The sequence below is a fragment of the Sander lucioperca genome, chromosome 10, assembly GCF_008315115.2.
Source record: "Sander lucioperca isolate FBNREF2018 chromosome 10, SLUC_FBN_1.2, whole genome shotgun sequence".
NCBI classification, from domain to species: Eukaryota; Metazoa; Chordata; class Actinopteri; order Perciformes; family Percidae; genus Sander; species Sander lucioperca.
This window is the reverse complement of record NC_050182.1, coordinates 35,859,793-35,882,369: the sequence shown is the minus strand read 5'-3', so window position 1 is coordinate 35,882,369 and position 22,577 is coordinate 35,859,793. Positions and strand designations below refer to the sequence as shown.

Below are 22,577 nucleotides of genomic sequence, written 5' to 3'. Positions count from 1 at the left end.
CACACACACAACCAAACCCCTCGGTAATCAAAGGCTATTAACTCCCGGTGCTTTAGCAACAAAACAGATGTAAGATTCATGAGTCCCTGCCCGTGACTGTTGTCTTTGCCACAGGCTAGTAAAGAAACAATTAGTGCAGAGCTGGCCTCACTGTCTGCCACAATCAATAGTCCCTGATGGTCTTCTAAGCCTATTGACCGAGGCCTGTTCCTCTCCCTGACCCCTCATCTGTAGCGGCCGACAGCAGCTTCAGTCTACCTATCTGGACCTTGTAGAGGTTACCAGGTCAAACAAGGCCGATCCATGCAAACAGGCATTTCTTAATACTGTCTGCCTCAGTCTGTATTTGTATGCAAGATGTGTAGTGGATGCTATGTAATAGATTGCCAGCTATTTAGCTTGATATGTCACAAGAAACTTAAGGGTGCACATCAAACATGAGGATCTAAATAATTAAAGTTATAGATGACTTTTTGAAGAGAAAAAAAGCCAAAAAGTCTAAAAAACTTTACCTATTTGTTGTTCATCAATGAATGTTTGCGTTGCAATTATTGTCAAATTAGGTTATAAAACAGTTTTCCCTCCTGTTAAAGGTTGCAGAAGCCTGGAGGTTAGAAAAGCTTGACTGTGGCGGTGTGTTTGATGGTCTGAATCCCTGGACTGGCTTGGAAAATGACTGAGTGTATAGTTTGGGACAATAACACAACTCTAACTGCTCTTCAAAATGAAAACTTTGTGTTAAATTTTTAGAATAATAAAATACAATTTAGCACCCTCAAAAAAAAAGGTCAAATTACTATGTATTACTGTTTCTCAAACAAACTGCAGGGTTGTACAGAAAACATTTAAGGTCTATGTACACCTGTGTTTTTGCAGACGGTGTGTATACGTGTGGATTATGCCAGTTGATTCTCTCTCACACACACACACACACACACACACACACACACACACACACACACACACACACACATCTTGTACCAATCACCTCACTTAACAGCAGCCTTAGTGGCACTGAGGCAATCTGCTGATGTTACAGTAATCGTCTGAGTTTGTGTTTGTGTCCTGACAAAGCCCTCCTCCTTCGTCGCATGTAAGAACATCTGGACTGGTCCCACTCGCCTGCTGTGACGAGCTTCTCTTCCTTGCCGCTAAGGAGGACGAGGAGGAAGAGGAGCGGTGAAGGCAACGGAGATGGAAGACAGGGAAAAAAGGTTGAGGCAGAGAAAGCGCAGCAGCTGTAAGGATGAAGGGGTGGGCAGCGGTGAACAGGTGTCACTCCCACTGACGGGCTGCCACTGTGGCCCCCACCCTGACCCCCCTGCCCCACCTACGCAGGGTAGTGGGGATAGCGGTGGTTAGGAGAGCACCCATCCCTCACCTGTTCCTAGCCCCACGCCTACCTTCCTCCTCTTCCTCAGATGGCACCCAGGCCTCAGCTCAATCTGGCTGCTGGGCCCACAGATTGACATATAAACACGCACACATGTGCTCATTAGCACACACAAATGCCTGTACATATTCATAAGTGCGGCAACATGAGACACACACACACACACACACACACACACACACACACACACACACACACACAGATTTTCTCTGCTAAAGTATTCATTTTATTTATACTGTGCTCTTATCAGATCAAGCTCCGCAACCTTTGTCTGCAAAACTAATACAATTAAATTTAAGGATTGTTTTTTCATCACAACTTTCCTTTTGAGGCAAAGTGTACTAGCTCTGACCGAGGTGGATATCAGTTTATAATGTCATAAGTGTTACACTTTTACATTGTGAACCACCAACTCATATTTGGTGGGGAAATCTGAAAAACTGGATTATATACAAAGCTGAAGTTTGTTGACAACAAAAGACTGTCAAAAGACTGAAAGGGTCGCAGAAAAATCAACTGTTTGCAAATATTGCAACATATACGTATATTATCTTTTGTGATAGTTTGACTAATGAATTATTTATTATTATTATTTATTCAATGTCAGAGTGCAATGTGGCATTTTGAAAATGCTTGTTTCTTCCAATCAACCATCCAAAAGTTAAAGGTATTCGTTTACAATAATATTAAACATTAAACAGCAGCAAATCCAAACTGTGACTAGTTTTGTCTCACTGACTTTGTAGTTTCTATTTATGCTGGGTGTATATAGTATTAGTGGGTTTTACTTTTGTTTCGATGCGTAATTTCTTTTAAAGTAGTTATTCATAACGTATATAGTAGTTTATCTATTTTCTCTAAGGTTACTTTTTCATACTATATATCCGTTCTTGTACTCTCATTTGCTGCTGTGACACTTCTATTTCCCAGTGTGGGTCAATAAAGTTCATCTTATCAAAACTGTTAATTTTCTGACATTTGATTAAGCGTTTAATCCAGGAATATTGTCAGCTCTAAGACACAAAGAAGCAATAAGATGATAATAATATAATGAGATGCAGACGAGTAATCATGACCGTGCCACAGACTCATTTGTTTACAGTAATCAAGCAAAAATGTCAGAACTAATTAGGCAGTAATATACAGACGTTTAACAATATGTAACATCTTCATGAGGAATGGAAAGGGCTGTCTCCCCAGTCAATCAATTAATAAATCAATCATGTCCACCCATCTATCCGTCCGTCCATCCATCTATCCATCCATCCATCCATACGTCCATCCGTCCATCCGTCCATGTCCAATCATCACTGCCCTTACAGCCTTCATCACTTTCTTCATTTTACGCCCGTAGTGTTACAGGACAGTGTGGAGGGAGGGGCGGAGGGAGGTGCAGGTATGTGTATACCCCCCTCCCCCTCTGCCCTCATCCCTCGTCCACTTCCCTCCCTCCGTTGCCGTGGTGAGGAGGGCAGTAATTACTCTAGTGTCAGCGTTGCTGGGTGCGACTCCTCCCCCGGCAAGGGGCGGCGGGCATCCATAACCCATCGTCCTGCCACGGGGTAAACGCTGGGCCATCCATCACGCACCCACTTGACAAATACCTTCCATAATAGAAGTTTATTTTTATGGGAGGCTGAATCAAGGACTTTCCCATGCATACAAAAACGTGTCAGAATTATTTATGGCTTGTGCTGAGACGCACAATATGTCATATCAAAGTCCCATCCTGCTTGCCGGCGCGGCTGCGAGCTGCCGGCGCTTGGCCTGTCGATATCTCCGCTCGCTATCAATAATGTGGAACACCGCCACGATAAGCCTCAGGATTCGGAGGTCATACTCGACACACACAAATGCACACACGGGAGCTGACACACGCACACACAGGCATCACATGCATACAGTACAGAGACATGCAAAAAAACTCACACATGATGACATACATCGATGTGTTTTCAAATGCATATCAAACGAAGGAATGTGCGCGCGCACACTCACACACACACACACACACACACACACACGACTTGCTCATACACACACAGGCAGGGAGGGAAATGTAAAAGCACACAGCTGAGATGAGAACATAAATTCATACATGAGCCCACATTCCCACATGTAATGTTCTTAGCAATGAAAACAAACATGCCTTTGCACTCTGCGCATAAAAACACAACAACAGTCTCTGCATGAATCAAGTGAGTTTTCCATTTAACAGTCTATTTTCTTTACCTTCAATTCCTCCCCAAAGATTAAAACAATTACCAAACAATGATGTTCACAAGGATAAACTTGACCCGCTGTGTGGCGAGCGGGACCACGGATCGCAGTCTGTCAGTCAAAATCACTGCCAAGGTCAGAAAAAATAAAACAGTTTGGAGACGGCAGGCAGATCTATGCACTATGTCTTTGTGTATGTGTTTGTAAAGTGTGTACGTACATCCATGTGCGGTAGAATAATCTCCGACAGCACGAAAAAAAAAAGTAAATAAACATAACAACTTAAAGGAAATCCCTACACTGCAGCCTGCAAATCTGAGAGCTGTCAGTCAGTGTGAGTGGCAACCCCTTTCGCCCAGAGAAGCGGCAATAAATTGGGTTTCCTGATAAGGCCCCGGCATCACTGGCACAATGTCTGACCAAAAAGGGAAAAAAAAGAAGAAAAAATGAGCTGCTTTTTCCGTAGGCCACTTGAGTGCTGTCAATCAACGTGAGTGGCAGGCACACATGTTGCCAGTGGAGAACGCAATGGAGGGAAAAAATTGATTAATGTACAGAAGAAGGAGCGGTGAGAGAGGGAGAGAGAGACACAGCATTAAGTCTGGCTGGGAGAAAATGAATAAATATGATAAATATGATAATTGAAATGATGAGATTTTGGTACTTGGTATTGGATTCCACTATGTGCCCAAAGGGATTAGTCCTTCATTCACTGCAGCCTTTCTGTCCCCTACACACACAAACACTGAGCGCCCATGCATGCTTTCAAAAACTAACACAAAATACATACATTTAACAAAAAGATCTAATTCTACCAGGTGGGTATGCTGTATGTGTAAAACTCTGTGGCAGCAAGAGGATGATAAACTTAAAAGTAGCCGTCTGCGAACCCACCGACAAAGTAAAAAATAAAATAAAATAGGGAAAAACAGCGTCAGTAGCAGCGGGAGAACTTTGTCCTGTGAAGACAGAAGATGTATGGCTCAGGGGAGATAGTAGCAACAGTAAATGATTACCTTTTTACAAACTGGGCCTTTGTAATAAAATGCGTAGGGGGGGAGCATTATCAATTCAGCCGCCCGGTGAAGATAGCATTTCTGAAGCCACGGCGAGGCTGATCACTATCTAGAGAGGAGCCTGAATCTTGTATTCCTCACTGCGAGTCCAGGAGGGAGAGGGGTCTGGGACCTGTATCGTGTGTGTGTGTGTGTGTGTGTGTGTGTGTGTGTGTGTGTGTGTGTGTGTGTGTGTGTGTGCGCGTGCGTGTGAGAGAAAGTGTGTGTGTGTGTGTGTGTGTGTGTGTGTGTGTGTGTGTTTCACTGAGAGAGACATCCGTTAAGGCCTCTTATGCCTGCAGGCCCAGCCGTGACAGAACCAAGATCTATTTTCTTACACCCGCAAACAGAAAGACATGCAAGAGTGTGTGTGTTTGTGTGTATTCGCAGAAGCACACACATACACATGAAATCTCTTATACGTGCAAACATACACACTTAGTCCCTGGGGGAACTATAAGATTGGAGATGTAGTTCTGTGAAAACCTGCGTGTGTGTGTGACAGTATGTGTGTGTGTGTGTGTGTGTGTGTGTGTGTGTGTGTGTGTGTGTGTGTGTGTGTAGATTCTCTGCTAGATGTCTGATTCTGGAGCAAGACACTGACAGATGACATGTACACACACACACTCTCTCTCTCTCTCTCTCAAACAACACACTTGTTTGATAGCAGTCAAACAGGAGTAGAAGACAATGCAGAAGAGACAACAGACAAACAGATAGAGAGACAGATAGCATGGCAGAGCTTAGCTGCTGGCCCAGAGTCATATCAATCACTCTCAACACACACAAACACCCAAATGCTAAGACATCATAACACACACAAACACGGAGAACCAGAAGAAAGAGGCAGAAAGCAAGCTGATATACTGACAGAGTAGTACGGGGGTTAAACAACATGGGCAGACAGTTATAAAGAGATATCAGTGTTGCCCAGGGCATTAACACCTGCTGTTGAATTGTGGGATATATAAATGGCCGATGATGTGACACTCATCTGTCCCTCACGTACGTGTGTGTGTGTGTGTGTGTGTGTGTGTGTGTGTGTGTGTGTGTCTAACCTAAACTCGACCCTATAGCTGCTCCCTCAGCCAACTAGTGAGGGTGACAGATCAAGGCAGCAACATAATCAAAGCCCTGGAACCATATAGGAGATTTTCTTGTCTCGATCACCTAATTAATACTGTCCTTCACCACGGTATGCATGCTGACGCACTGGCCGACAACAGCGCTGCAGATGGGGGAGACACGATGTAGCACAGTTTACCTCACACTCAAGTCAGTGCAGGACACCCAGAGTTACGGGAGAAGCTGGAGAGGCATAGCTTTCTCCCCACCGAATAAGGCTAATAAAGTAATGATTAAAAAAACACAATTGCTTGGTCAAGGGCACGGCCCAGCCCGGCCCGAGGATAGCGGCAGAAAATATCGGCCCGGCCCGGGCTCGGGCAGAGAATCTAAACTCTACTTAGAGTCAGTGTATCTCTGTCTGCTCTAAGCATGTACAAGACTAAATCTCCAGCATAACCCTTTAAAAACACAGCAAATAAAGCTAAAACTAACTGCATGGTAAGACATTACAAGGACTAAGTTGGATAATATTAACCCTTTAAATGACTGCTTAAAAGTGAACAAGTTAAATGTAATGTTTTATAAAGTGTTTAATGTAAGTTTTTTTTTTTTTTTTTTTTTATTAATTTTTTGGGGGCTTTTCCCTGTATTTCAGAGTGACAGTGGATAGACAGGAAAGGTGGGAGAGAGATGGGGGATGACACGCAGCAAAGTGCCGCAGGTCGGACTCCAACCCGGGCCGCTGCAAAGGACTCTACAGGGGCGCACGCTCTTACTGGGTGAGCTAGAGGTTGCCCCAGTGTTTAATGTAAGTTAGAATTAAATATAAGATGCATTTCACAACTGTCACAAAATTCAGTGAAGGTTTACGCCTCCATGACTGAGTCCAAATATTGTCAAACATATATCCCTAAAATTACAAGTTAAAAGCTGTTCTGATATTTTTTGGGGGTTTCATATTTATCATATCATACAATGATATTACATTACATTTATTTAGCAGACACCTTTATCCAGAGCAACTTACAAGTAAGTAAGTAAATTAATAAAAGTAAAACAGGTCGCCCAGAGAGTAGAGTGCCCAGTTCAGAGTCTCATCTGAACAAATACATAGCACCGAGCTCTGCTATTGAAAACAAAAGTTTGCCCCTCTCTCCATTCTCCTTATTCTCTTTTTTCCTTTTTTTCACAGGTGTCAGAAGAGATTTCATGGCCTGTGCGTATGTGTGAATTTGCCACACCCTTTTTGAGTGCTAATTTACCCTTTTAGGTTTAATCTCCCAGTGAGTGGCTTTCCTCGCCCTTTAATTAGGCTATGGGGAGTCGACACCAACACTAAACACACACACTTAGACATCCAGACACGCACGTACACCATTTCTTGCTACCACACACACACACACACACACACACACACACAAACACACACATATATACATATATGTACACAACCGCTCAAATGCTGCCGTCCCAGACTTGAGACACGCTTTGCTAAGACAGTCCTCATCAGCCCTCTGTGGGCCTCTTTCACACTCTGGCTGCCTCAAACTGCCCCAGTCACCAAGACAGGACAGAGAAAAAAGGAAAGAGAAAAAAAAAGTGAGATATTCTGCACTTGTGGGAGGACAGAAAGAGGTGCTGGTGGTGAAGGCATTTGTCTCGGAACCTTTTCCATTTCAAATCTATTTGTCAAGTTAAAGCGGCATTACAGTAAGTCACATCAGATTTTGGCAGACCCAAGTGGCAGGAAGAGATAGATGTTTTGAAGTTTAAAGACGTCGCAGCTCATACATTTTCTAACAAGATTCGGGTGACGTGCACTCATTGAACCCAAATAATGTGGCCGAAAACATCTCTGCAACGGATCGGGCCAGGCGCTCTCTCATGTTAATGAGATGCTTGAATTTCACTCATTAGTCTCACCACTATGTTTTTTGATTTAGGAAGAAAGCAGGGATATTTTTCACATAAAACTCTTGCTCTGCAGCCTCAAGGTGGTCCATGAAATCCTTTTTTTTTTTTCTTACTTTTGATGAAATCTGTTGTAGTACTACCATGTACGCCAGAGGAGCCTTCACAGTAAAGGGTGTTTTGGACAGAAACATCTGAGTTCTATCAATCAGACAGTAGAAAAAAAATAGGCAGATCTTTGCTCTCTGGATTTTCACCCTAATTAGGGTCCTTTTTCTCTACGAGCGCATTTCTTCGAATACCACCTGTACCAGTGCTTAACTTAACACTGAAACTCCTCTCTTCCACTTCTCTTTAACCTCTTTTCCTCTCATTGCTCTCCAAACAGACCACAGATTTACCCAAACAAAACTGGGCACTAAAGAGGGAAATACAATAACAGCAGTAGTGATAGCGGCTTGTTATGTTGGAAATAAGAGGGCACTTAATTGGGGTCTGATAGTCTAATAGGCAGCCCCTCTGATTACCAACTCTGCACATTGGCTTAAATTAGCCCACTGATGAGCAGCCAGGGGATTCAATTATGCTAGGGGAGAAATAAGGGGCCCTAATAGGCCACTGTATCAGGAAACATGGGACTGGGTTGGGCTAAAGCGTTGGTAATTGGTTGTTTAGTTGGGAAAGTTGAGCCTGTTGGTAATTAGAGATGCCAAGACGTTTGGAGAGCCACCAAAAGACGACACACGGAGGCTAGAGAGAGGCGAAGGAGGAAGAAAAGGGTCCTTTGCACAGTAAAAGGGGCAAAGGTTGTGGTAAAGATCTTAGAAGTGCACTTCAGCCAATGAGGGTGTAGATGAGGGAAAACATGTTGGTCCTAGGAGCTGTGTTGACTCAGTAAAGGTCAAGATGGGGCAAGCTGGGCTAAAAGAGAAAAATCAGCAGTCTCGGTTGTGTCACAACCTCCTCTCCTTAACAAATTCTGCTTTTCTTTCTTATCTTTTAATTATTTTTTTTTTAACTCAACATTCTCAATAAAAAAACACTTGTTTTTCTTATTTTTGTTGTTGTTTTCTTTCTTTCAGTCTTTCTTTCCTGTCTTAAGACAGGTTAGCTGTTGGCTGTAGCTGGATACGTACAGTGTCTGAATTGAGGGGAGAAGGAGGATTGAATTATGGATGAGGCTTTATAAGAGACGGCGGCCTGTCTGGTCCCATATTCACTGTCCCATACAGGAGGAGCAGCCCTGCCCGCCAGCATCCCCACCACACGTCACTCACACGAGGTGTTTGTGTGTGTCTATGTGTGTGCTTCTGTCCAAGTACTGCATGTTCACATGAAAGCATACTCCATTGTTCTGACAAACGGCCTTGCAAACATACAGCAAATATTTTTCCTTTCATCTTTTGATTAAAAAGATAGAAATTAAGCATTTGATGTGCGCTGACACATTATAAACAATCCCTTTAGGATGTCTTAAAAGTACTAGTTTAATATAAATGATACACACTAGGGAATTGGTGTTCCCAACAAAATTTGGTGCCATAGCTTTCCAGGAAAAGTAGCTTTCAGTGTTTGAGCTGGAGTCTCAGAAGACATTTGCTCATTACCTAATTTAACCAGCTCAGAAAAAAAAAAGATTTTGTAGCTAAATATCATCTCTACATGTGGTTACAAAACTATTTACTGTTGTTCTCCTTCTTGTGCCCTTGCACATCATACATTCTATGTTTCAAACAACAAAGAATGTAGCATTAGACTAAAAACCTATGCAGACTAAACAACTGTATCCTTTTGTCCTGCTATCACACTGTGCAACTCTTAGGCTGTGGCCTACATAAGCCATCTGCAACTTTTTTTCAGAATAGTGCAACATAAGCAAGCACCTAACATAACTGTGCCATTGCAACACCAGGGAGCATACAGTATATCAAGTGTCATCAATCTGCCTCAAATTTTCTGACAGTGACAGAACTTGTCCAGAGGCTCAGACAGAGGCAGAGGTTGACCCAGTCTGTCAATGACACAATACTTCCAGTCATCATTTACCGCGTGGAAAAAGAAATCTGTCTGTGATGGCCTAAAGGTGGCAAACTCACAATGTAGACATCACTTCACATTCGGAGCAGCCAGAAACCCACTGCCTCTACGTCTCCACACTGATTGGATGGGACTTGTCAGTCAAGGCTCTGAATGGCCCCTAAACGGCTGAGTGGAGGCACTTGGATTGATGCCAGGAGGAAGGGAATGGGAGAAGAGGATGAAACAAAAGGCTGTTTGTTGTGGCTGATGTGTGATAAATGCAGCCGGTTGAGGGAGTTTTCACGCTTATTGGAGCAGGTCATTATGCAGGAATTGCTGCTTGCTCGGCCAGGACCGGCCCTGTATTGGTTTACTAAGACACATGCAACCGACGGTGGGCCTTTTTTCCCTAAACCACGTAGCTAACCCCCTCAAACGCACGCACGCACACCAAAGTGAGCCATTCAGGACCAGATGAAGCTGAAAGGTGTTCCTCCATGAGGGAATTATCCAATTAACACCCAACACTAGCTTGAGCTAATCTTCAAGTTCATACATGTAGGCTTGCTGAGGTTGCTTTGTGTGGTTGGGGTAAATCAGACATGATGGGGACAGAATAAAAAACACAGGCACCAAAATAGTGTTGTAAAAACTGAAAGGCATACAAAAAAAGGCATACAGAGTGACATTTATTTATATTTTAGGCCATATTGGATCTTGAGAAACAGTCAGAAAACTGTTTATGATGCATTTTCTATTGCTAGTTTTAACTTAAACAGCAGAGCTCCATTTCCTCACTCTTTTCTTTCCTGGTAAAAATATTTAACTTTTTTTTTTGGCTTCCCGTTAAGCGAACAAATGCCTCATTGTTGACTTTGGAAGATACAACTCAGAATTACTAATTCTACGCTTTGACAGCATCAGCACAATGATCCACCCTGTGAACAGAATGACTTTTTTAAGTTAATGCCTATCATGCGAATGCAACATAAGGACGGTGACACAAAGACGCAGGTTCATCACTAACGCTGACGACTTGATGTCCTATAGGTGGGTTTTTTTTTTAAACTGTGATGCATTGTTTTGTTTTTTCACATATTTTCCAACACAGAAACGTGTCACATATAACACATTGTTATTAGAAACAGATGTTGATTTTATCGTCAGTGTCTGTGGCTTCTTTCACAACGTCGACACAGTGTCATATGCGCCGGGATACCAGGACACATTTGCATGACATACACACCTGTCCTCCGCAATCCAACACGCCGCTTCAACACAATAGGCAAGTAAAACTCAGGAGAGTAATGTTTCATTACATGATGAACAGAAGGTGAAAGCGAGGGAGGGGAGCCGGGGAGGCACACAGATGCATAACTTAAGTAAAAGCCATCCAAACCCATATTTGTTTACAGATTTGTTTAATAAGAAAAAAAATATATGCAAACAAATGAATTTGCCTGTGGTTGTAACTGCGTATTACGATCATCACTTACAAGGCCAGGTCTCCCCCAGCCCTCTACAGTAGCTATCCATCATGCATTATTAAGGAAAATAGAATCTGCATAAAGCAGCAACAATGCCTTGAAGAAGTTTATTTTTTATAGATTTAAAAAAAAAAAAAATCTTTTTAAGCACTCAGCAGCGGATCCAAGTACTCAGTCGCTGTTAGCTAATTACAAAGCATTTGCCCCCAAGATGTGCAATTATAACCTTGGTTGAAAATGAGGGAAATAATTCACAATTTAAAATAGTGGGATGAAGATGCTCTGACAAAGCTAATGGCGACATCTCACCTGTGTGTGTGTGTGTGTGTGTGTGTGTGTAACATAGTTTTGGGTACTGAACAGGACAGGAGGCTGATTTAACGAAGCCATTGCCCTGAAACCACAGCTGACCTCGCTGGAGGGGGATAACAAAGAAAGAAGGGAAATACACAATTTCCCAAAGCTGCTCCAGTCATAGGGTAGTTGCAGCATTTTAACTAGAAAGAAAGTTCTGGCAGAGTGGTAATTTAGCAAAGTGGCAGTGCTCTGAGAGGTACCTGTAGCTCTAGTTCTGCTGCAGTGCTATCTATGCCGAGATCACACACACACACACACACACACACACACACACACACACACACACACAGCCACATCTTTGTGGCATATCTCTCTGCAGATCGCACAAGGAAGACAATTGTCATTACCATTTTATTAAAATGTGTCCTATCAGCAACATTTTCCCCTCACATATCTAACCTCTTTTTTCCTTCTTTTTTTTCCCCCCTCTAATTCTAATCATCATTCCCCTCCATCACTTGCTGGGTCTAATTCCCTCTCTTCCTTCGTTTGCAAAGGACCTCTGCTTTCATCCTTGAGAAGGGCTTTAATTCGAAGTGCGACGCTGAATAAAGAAGGGAAGACGGAGTGCAAGCGAGAGAGAGAGAGCGAGAGCGAGAGAGTGATATGGAAAGACAGAGCAGCAGTGGAGACGTTCGGGTGTCAATCAATCCGGCGCGAGGGGCTGCAAGGGCCCGTGACTAGGGTGCGTTTGATCTGTGTCTTTCAAAGGGGGAACAGCGGGAAGGGCCATCACAGATGATTTGCCTCTCGCTGCTGGCCCTGGTGCCACTCTGACAGAGAGCAATCACAAGCAGGTTAATTCAACATCTACCTTCTTAATCTTTTTTTCCCCGTCTCTTTCTTTTGGTCTCGTTCTGTCTGCTTAGATGAAACACTGCTCTTTCCGCTACCACCCCACCTTCCTGTTCCCTCTTTTGAAAGAGGGAGAGAGATCACAAGCGTACTTTCAATGCCTTTTCAAACCACCTATAGTTTGATTGCGTTGGTCCTAATCAGGTAAATTGTTTTCTGCAGTCCAGCAATAGTGCATTTACGCGTACAAACTGTCATGCATCAATGAAAGCGAAGTGGGATCACTAATTTCTTTTTGTTAATTGGTGCAGGAAAGAATTTTCTTCATCAGCTGCATTTTTTTGGATCGTTTCTTTTGCTGTCATTCTTTGGGTTCATATCTGTGGTGTGCTATGACCAGAATGTGACTTGACTGAAAGTGGAGGATATGTTTCCTCCAGATGACTGAAAGACTGAACCCCACAACGTATGTTGCTTGCTATGGCTAGGTGGAACCCCAGTAAGATCATAGCCCCATTTAAGATGAAGCCACAGAACTTCATGTGGCCTGGACACAGAGAGAAATATCTTTCTTTACTTGGTATAGCAGTTATGTTCTCATGTGGCTTAACAGATCACACTAAGGGGGACGCTAAGAAACAAAGTGAATCTTCTTCACCAAAGGTCAGCCATGCATTAAGGACAAACAGAGGTGAGGGAAATTCAGGGTGAAAGGGTAAGAAGAAGTGTAAAAGGTGTGCTTTGGTTAAAGGTGAGAGGGTACGGAGAATATGAAGGAGGCAGGTGTTTTAAAGAATAGTTGAAGGTAAAAAGGTTGTGCGGGGAGGTTAGGGCATGGAAGTAAAGGAGATCAAAGATGGAAGTTGCTCATTGAATTTGAAGAACAGAAATTATACCAAAAATAAGCCTGTTTGAGAAATTCAACAACTAAACTTTTCAGAGTCAGCACAAAGACACAACTCCAGATCCATTCAGTTTCAACAGGAAATAAACCACAGTACTGCCAGAATGCAGCCATTTTCCAGTAATGTCCCTGCCTGGCCTCTTTCCCATGGTGCTCCCCTCTAACTCTACTGCTTTTATGGAAGGTCAAAGGGATAACAGGATAAAGGCTGTCCTCTCTGCTCCTCTGAAGGACAAGCACTCGGCCGATTGGATTTGGTGGCCTTCAAGGACAAAGGAGGAACACTGGGATACAAAGGAACCAATAGGAGGAACACAATTTCATCTGTCTCTATGGCCTGAGTGATTGGCAGGGATGGCTAGACCAGCATTCTTTGATAGCTGCCTCTTTGTGGCTGGGTGCCCTCCATCAGCACTGAATAACAAGACTCGATCCGACAAAAACACACTCACGGTTTCTGGAAGATCTGACCTCTGTGGAATGATAGAGCCCAGGCAGGGTTGCGGGGGCAGCCAGGTGGTTTAATTCAGTAGAAAGATTTCAAACGTTGATTTGTCTGCGGGTATATACTGTATGTGTGTATGTTGGTGTGCACATTACACATTGGAATGCAGAAAATTAGTGAGGCAAGTTAGAAAATGCAAGACGTAGGGTTCAAATGCTTGGAGTAGCAAAAACAATTCTGGATGGGGAACATAATAAGTTCCCAGCTACCGGCCTCGAGAAGGCACTTAAAGGGGCAGTCCACTGATTTACTATGGCACTTACATACATTTGGGGGTAACCAACAAGACAGATTTAAAAGTAATGGTTAACAGCAGCAACAGCAAGTAACAGCAAGACATACAGGAAAAAGAGATACCCTGACTCTTACTCCCTAGAAAGGGTAAAGCTCCAGAAATACTGGATCCTACACTCCCCATAATACAACTGTTGAGTTGAGTTGTTGAGTTGTTGAGTTGCATCTTTTGTTAGACCTTCTCTGACTGGTCTTTTAAACCCCACATCTCCGGTTAGTGATGCAGGTTTTCTGTTAAAAAGTTGACCCAAGTTGAGATCAATATGACATCAGTTATTTTTTTTCAAACTAGAAATCTCCCTCCAGAGCGCTTAGGGGTTTGTTGCCCTGCTCAAGGGCACTCAGGCAGTGCCCAGGAGGTGAACTGGCACCTCTCCAGCAACCAGTCAACACTTCAATCTGACTTTTTCGTGCAGGACTTGAACCGGCCACCCTCAGGTTCCCAAGCCAGGTCCCCACCGAGTTAATGCCGCCCCATTCATTTCTAAACTATTTTAACAAGTTGAGTAGCACTACTGATGACTCGTGAAAATTGTAAATATATAAATAGTAAAAGTGGTGGAGCGTCCCTTTAACTTTCAAATGATCCGTTTGATTCAGCCAACAGAACAAAACCATGGTAGTAGATGGCAGCTCCTAGATGTGTAAGCTCAGGCAAGACATTGCTGTAAATAAGCCTGGAGCGCCAAAGACCTTTTAAACACAGGGGTGTTCAGGACGGTCTTCAATCCTTCCAGTCTTCAAAGTTGAGAGCGATGAGGCATACACACAGATAACAGTTTTTGTTTTTAAACAGAGCCTCCTCAAATACAAATTGAACAATTAGTTACCTGCATGTAGGTAGGCGAGGTCTGGATTCTCGATATCAGGGTGACTTTCCTTCAGGTGGTTGCGGAACTCCATGGGAGAGTTGGTGGCATAGTTACATTTGGGACAGTTGTACATCTTCACGCCCTCGTGTTTGCCCGTATGGAGGATGTGCTTCCGGATGTTCTCAGCACAGTTGGATCTAAGGGAGACAAACAAAGATAAAAGGCTTCATTCCTTTTTTGGAATAGATTTTTAAAAGATTTAAAGATGAGAGTCATGAGGGAGAAAACACAAGCTAAACACTTGGCAACTTTCCCAAGAAAGGTTTGCTGTACTAACATTTTTTTTTTTTGCCAATGATGAGACACACACACACACACACACACACACACACACACACACACACACTAGAAACAACTCAAACTGGGCTTCGGAGCTGAGGGAGCAGCCGTGTTTGGACAGACTCTCAAAGCATTCATTACCTAAATACGCCTCTGTGAAACAGGCCCACAAACGACTAAAGACCGCTTTCACAAACCGCAAAACACAACTTGTTACACAAACAATATTTAAATCCTGTTAATTCTTTGATATTCACACTCTTGCATATCTCTAACTTTATTTTCTTCCCTTACAGCTGTTCAGGTTTGGTGTGTAATGGTGCTGGGAGCAGTGGGTAATGCATGCTGTGAGACTGCCTACTGAGTGCACTAGAGATATGTCTGAAGACATCTGTTAGGCATTATGTATCTTTTGCAATTGTATGAAAAGGTATAGAAATAGTGGTGTGTATGTGTGTGTGTGTGTGTGTGTGTGTGTGTGTGTGTGTGTGTGTGTGTGTGCGCGCAAGAGTCTGTGGGTCTTTGGGCTGGTCAGATAGGGCAGGCCAAGCAGTGAGCTACTGCAGGGTGTAGGATGTAATGATGTCAGCTCAGAGAGTCACACACAACCCTCCGCTGATTAATGATGCTGCCTGACCTGCTCCCAGGCTCTATCTAAACCTACACACACACACACACACACACACACACACACACACGTTATTGAAGACCTGAATGGGCAAAACAAACATGCACATACATACATAAATAGACATGAACAAACCTTAGTTTGTGCCAAAATAAAAATCTCTGAGAGAGATCAGAGATTCGCACACAATGAATCTCTGATATGACTAGACAGGTGCAAACATACAGACATGAATCCATAAACACCGCCCCACTTCTCTCTCTCTCTCTCTCTCTCTCTCTCTCTCTCTCTCACACACACACACACACACGTGCACATAAGAGCACAAATAATGCATCATGCAAGCAAGCATGTGCAGTGTACAACACACTTTCATACACACACATAAACACACACCATCATGTGTTGATGGATGGGGCACTCGTGCTCAGTTTGGACCTGACATTCGCAGACAGTATAATACGCAATTACTCTCCCTTATCACCTTGGCCAGGACAATAAAGCCTCACAGTGCCATAGCTCACGCCAGCCAAGGAAAGAATTTGTTTTCACTTTTGCAGAGACACCTCTCTCCATCATGGGGCCACAGTCCAGCCCGGCTCCACTGGGGCCTAAGAAAGAAAAAAAAAACAGAGCGGGCCCTCACTGGGTTCTGTTCATGCTGTATGAAATACATAAGCACTAGCCACTGGTGAACAATGAGGGCTCTTCACAAAACTGAACACTGCAGTCGGTTGGGGTGCCACGCTCTCAACAAAAGAAAGTGCTTTTTAAAAGCAGCAATCCACAGCAATGTAGATATGTCTGTTATACCCCATCACTGATGAATATAGCACTACACAATTCAAAATATGTATATTTCATTAAAGCGTTTGCATTTGCTTTGTGTCAGAGATTCCTGGCTCAAAGGAAGTGGTGTATTTGGATTTCTAGTTTGTTTGAAATTAGGCAGAAGAAGAACTGGGTAGTTACAGTGGTGTTTGCCATAGTGAAGGAACAGACAAATAAAAGGGATGAATGATGCCACAATACTGGCAACACTTCATTCACAAGCAACATGCGGTACAAAAACACCAGGCTTAATATCTCGAAATTTAAAAAAGGAGCCGCAGATGATAAACCTTGGCCTGATATGAAAACCATAAATTTAAGGTCTTGTAGGTTTAGATACAGTAAGTACATAACCCTTGATATTTACACATATTCTCAATCAGTTATGCAGCAGATTGGCACACACTGTTGTGATTACTTTATCAGCCATCATGAACAACAACAGGTTCACAGACAAATCATGGCCACATCTGTTGACTGTTCTTCTGCTTAATGAAAAAAGACAGAAGAACAAACTCAAAATGTCACATCGTTGTGAATTACCGCAAATCATGCAGCTAAAAAATGCATTTTATACTTAAAGTGAACTGATTTCTTATTCGAAAGTGGGAGCATAAATAGATAAAATTTGAAGCGGAGCTAAAAGGTTCTAAAGCGAGCGCGGGTGGATTCCTAGGGGGGCCATGCTATCTCTCAGATATGGTAATGGAGTAATTGTCATATTAAAACAACACAACGTGCATTTAGGAGTCAGCAGGTGTCACAGTTAGTGAAAGCCCACACCAGCCCTCCTACTATACACTGTATTAATTAGTCCAACACTGTTTCAACTTCCTCCCCCATCCATGCACTCAGCATGGGAATCAGCCATACTGATGCTCAATGGATACATCACCCCTTCTCTACCTCTTTCTGTCTCTCCCCTTTATTTGAGCCATTTCCATATTCCTCCTCCCAACGACTGTATGGTAATGGGAGAGGTGTAATTGAGAGGCGCTTCGTTAGAGGAGATTTTAATGTGTTTCTTTGTGTGTGTTAAGAGTCAGTAGGTGTATTTGGATCATTGGTGCCATTTGGATCTTATTCTGCCAAGGAGGCCCAGTTATCATCATTAATGTCTCCCCCCCTCCTCCCTCATCTCTCCCTTCACTTTACAAGGTCGCAAACCTTCCTGGCATTGACAGTAAGCGTGCCATCCTCAAAGCTGCCATCGCCGCCAATTGAAATAGTATTTTAACAGGTAGATTGAAACATGAATGCCGCAGCATTCAATAAACAATAATAGCCCAAGAAGGATGGTAACGTGGCAGGAAGTCAGAGGCTACATATCAATTAGACCGCTTAAGATGCCACCGTGACTTTAATGAGAGAGAAAAAAGCTCCTCATTGTGAACAATAGAAATGACTCCTTAAACACTGAAGTAACGAAGTTTTGCGGTTTGCACAAATAGCTGGAGAATAGTCAAATAGACATCATTAATTGACAGCCCAGGACTCCCAGTGCAATATCATTAGAATATTTTTACCACTATTCCTCAACTATAATTATCCCCCTCTATTATCTATCTCTCTGAATAGGAGATGAGTGGCATTTGATGGATCATTCACTCCATGCTCATTTACATGCATTTGAGGAGCAGCCTTGATGGAGATCACATTGTATCGAGTGGGAACTATAGATGTCATCCATAACATTTAATATGGATATTTAAATAGTGGCAATCAGATGTATACTAGTAAAACAGATATAAATATGTTCTGTGAGCAAGAACTGTCAATCACACAGCTGCTTCATTTGCCTCGGACCTAAATATGTCTTTACAACGGCGCCACGTGTATTTCAAAGGCTTACATCAAAAGGTCAGACGTGCTAACTCATCTAGTCGCTCCTTATCATGGTCAGGCCACCGGAGACGTCAGGGTTTTAAACATGTATTCAGAGTGTAAAGGCAGGGCGGAGGCGAGGGCCCTCGCGGCTGTCTGAGGCCCCCACATTCAATTCCTCATCCTCACATTAGTAAGCCAGCGGGGCGTTTCCCCAACCACCTCCTCCTCCCACCTTGCAACCCCCCCTTGCCTGCCCTCTGGACCTCTCAGAACCCCTGGGGCCACCAAAATGGTAATTGGGTTTCTAATTTACTGTTCCATTTGCCACTATCTGTAATGATCATTAAGGATCAGTGCGGGAACAATGGGGCCAGGCACATTTGGCTCGTTCTATGTACAGTTTCTCTCTGATACTGGGGGTAAGTCTACTGTAGTGGCTGGATATGGGACTAAAATGTGTCCTCAGGGGGAGAAAAAAAAAATCAACCAATATTCATGATTAACATTCACTTCAAATACATGTTCAATACTTAAAGCCTTTGACCCAATATGTTTAATGAGAGATTTGGATAGAATTCAACAAATGTTTGCAAGACGGTGTCTTCATCATCATACAGTCTTGTTTTTTTCCCCCTGGGATCTGAGGTTTAGTGTCCCATGAGGTACAAAATGTATGTCATAGCACAAATGGAATTCTGAGCAAAACAAAATTCTTGCAGTATGCAAATTTCATATAGACGATCGGCAGTTCCAATCTAACAAGAATAAGTGCCTACAGCCATGCTAGCGGCTCTGAGAGGATGTACATGGGCACAGCGGTGCTTTTAACATCAGCATGCTCACAATGACAATGCCGGCACGCTGGTGTTTAGCAGGTTTACAGTGTTCACCATCTTAGTTTTACATGTTAGCATTTTCTACTAAGCATTAAACACAAAGTACAGCTAAGGCTGATGGGAATGCCATTAGTTTTGCAGGTATTTGGTCATAAACCTAAGAATTGAAATAAGAAAGGATTAATTCTATAGAAAGCATGAATACCTGTACAAACTTCTGTCCCAATCCATTAAAAAGAAGTTAGATATTTCACTGGATGAGTGAAAACTTTGCTTTAGGGTGCTAGGTGAAATGTCAGAGGATCACCAACATCATTAGAAGTCATCCTCTGGGCACCACGAATGCCTGTACACAATTTCATGGCACTCCATGTGATAATTGTTGAAACAAAAAAAACTCATGGTGACAATGGAGAAACACTCAGTGGATCACCAGTGTCAGTTGGAATCATCCAATAGTTGTTAAGATATTTTAGCCTGAACCAAAGTGGTAGGCCGACTGTCACTGCCACCCCTGAAGCCATGCCGCTAGCAAGGCTAATAAAAATATCAACCGTTTATTGGCCTACAAACCTTGTAGTTGAACTTAGAAGAGCACATATTAAAAGACAAGATGCAGTCTTCCTATGCTATTAAATGACACTTCAAAGAATCTTAAAACAAACACAACCCACACACTGGTCGATCCTTAATTGATACAGTCAAGGGATACGTCATGATAACTTTGGGTACATGGTGAGATAATCCTTTGATAATTGCAAAATAATAGCCTGACTACAAGTATTACCTCTCAGCATTTCATTTCTTCTAAGTTGGACTGCATACAAAAGACTTGTGAAATGAGTCGAGCGCTTCACTGCAGCGGAGCAGGTGTAACAAGCTGCCGAAATGACTTTGTCACAGAGGGGAAAAAACGAATGAAGAGTACATCTAAAACCAATGATGGGTTTGAGATCATTCCCTTTCACACTCTTCTGCCACAACCTGACGAGGAAGCACAGGATGAGAGAAAATGAGAAAGACAGAGAGAGTCAAGGGGAGGCAGAGGGAGAGAGAGAGAGCTAGAGAGAGATGGAGATGTGCAACGCCAGCCAAAACTTTTTCAATTTCACCGACAATTTCCTGTGTAATTACTGATGTGGTATGATGGTGTTTTAATGACAGGGACCTGCCAGTGACAGTGACATTGTGTGTGTGTGTGTGTGTGTGTGTGTGTGTGTGTGTGTGTGTGTGTGTGTGTGTGTGTGTGTGTGTGTGTGTATGTGTGTGTGTTGGGGAGATCTGGCTGGGCCTATTGATGATGGCAGAGTGATGAGATGGAGCTGTGCTGTGGAGATTAGACCTGTCTGCCCTCCACCACCCCCCTCCCCCCCCCAACCACACACACACACACACACACACACACACAAAGCCTCTAGCATTAATGCCACCCCCCCACCCCTCCGAACTACCCTACAATGCCACCTGCTATCTCACCATCACACTCACTCACTTACATACACACCGCAGACCCTCCTACCCCCCCACCTATCAACCCCCTGATCATCAGTGCCATGGTGGCGGCCATCAGCGCCACCAACCGTGGGCGGGTCAATGAGCCGGTACCTGTAGTCGCACCAGGGGCAGCGGTACGGTTTCTCCCCAGTGTGAACACGTTTGTGCCGCGATAGGTGGGACTGCGTGGTGGAGGCGAAGTTGCAGAGCTTACATTTGAAGGGTCTCTCTCCTGTGGGGTGGAGGGGGTGAAAAGATAAGAGACAGACAATAGTGATGAGACCAAGATGACATAAATGTCACACATAGACACATAAATATGCAAACCCAGGTAGAAGGCTACAACTGACACCGTTTTGCTGGCTTCATGAATCCAAATGATCAAAATTAAGTAACCACAAGAGCCAATAACAGTTCTGAATTCACTGTGAAACTACAAAAGCTACAATTTCTGAAATAAATGTAAGTTCTCTCGCTTACTCTGAACACTGCAGGTGCACAGACTTTAAACACGTTAAAATGTCTAAAAAAAACAATTTTGATGTGTGGTAGTTGCAGTTGATTTGACAGTTTAAGCCCTGTTGGCAGTTATTTGTCAGTTTGTATGTAAAAACTCAAAGTAATTGAACAGTTGAATATTAAAAGCTGAAAGCAGTTTAACTGCCATTTGAGTAAAATATGAAACTGTTGAAATATAAGTTGAACTGCAAATGGAGAAGTGTGAGTTGGTACGTAGGCAGTGACAGCAGTCAGTGTCAGCTAAAGTTTTAAACTTTTAGTTGAAATTAAGTGTCAAAGTGTTGTTGTTAAATGTTGTGTTCTCTTCCCAGTTTATCTGTCTTACAGCAGGATCTCCATGGAATATGATGAGCAAGATTCTGATGGAAATCCAGATGGGAGATTTCTATCATTAGATGATTGATGATAACCATCTTTGATACATAGCCAATAATCTTACAGAGATAAGAGACTTGATTCTAAAAATGTCGGGGCATAGTCACAGGGACAAGGTATCAATTTAACTTCAAAATAAAGTTGCAGGACAAATGTATGTGATTGTAACAGCAAGTTGGAAAAGTGGCCATAGCTGGCAGAATTTTGCATTTTAAATTATTTTCTTTATTTTAAATGGCAGACCAGAGTAGTGAGGGAGTATTTTCCTCAAACAGCTTTAGGGATGTCAGTGTCTGCTATAAAACCTCACCCTGCTTTAAGGAGCGGAAAAACTACAGAACATTGAGGTTTATTAACATGGCATTCATTTGACTCCTGTAGTGTCCAGTGTTTCTTAAAATACAGCTTCAGTGACATTTCCATACTGACGAGAATAACATTAGCCACTGACTCTTTGTACATGGTAAAGATAATGGCACAATGTTGTCTTGAGAAACCAAAAGAAATATTGGCATTAGCAGTGGCCTTCTGTAAAATCTGTACCAGTCAAACACTGTCAGACAGAGTAATCCCTTCATGTGCAGCTGCATGACAACAGATTTGAGTATGCAGCTAAATCAGTGGAATTGACACGTCAACACAGGAGAGTGGGACAGAAATTTGGGGGGGGGGGAGAGAGAGAGAGAGAGAGAGAGTTGTAGAGAAACTGAGGAGCAAACAAAATGAATTACAAAAACCTAAATTAATATTTATAACCGGATTCTTGATCCTTGGGCGCCTGCCATACAACGGTTAAGAACAGTATTTGTTTCACTATCCCAATTTCCAAAAAAGCACTCGTTATTGACAGCCTATCTGAAAAAATGCAATTTCCCTAAGCGACAGAATGACATGGTGAAATGATAACT

At 42.9% G+C, this 22,577-nt stretch overlaps 1 protein-coding gene across 2 annotated transcripts in view; it reads right to left on the bottom strand.

Annotated features, from left to right (window-relative positions):
- Positions 1-22,577, bottom strand: part of znf407 (zinc finger protein 407) — a 155,316-nt gene that overhangs the window by 27,876 nt on the left and 104,863 nt on the right. For both annotated transcript variants that reach the window (XM_031278310.2, XM_036006290.1), the window contains exons 8-9: positions 20,887-21,007; positions 14,839-15,017 (exon numbers count right to left, since the gene is read on the bottom strand). In XM_031278310.2, coding sequence (XP_031134170.2) covers positions 14,839-15,017; positions 20,887-21,007 — 300 coding nt within the window. The remainder of the gene's footprint in view (positions 1-14,838; positions 15,018-20,886; positions 21,008-22,577) is intronic.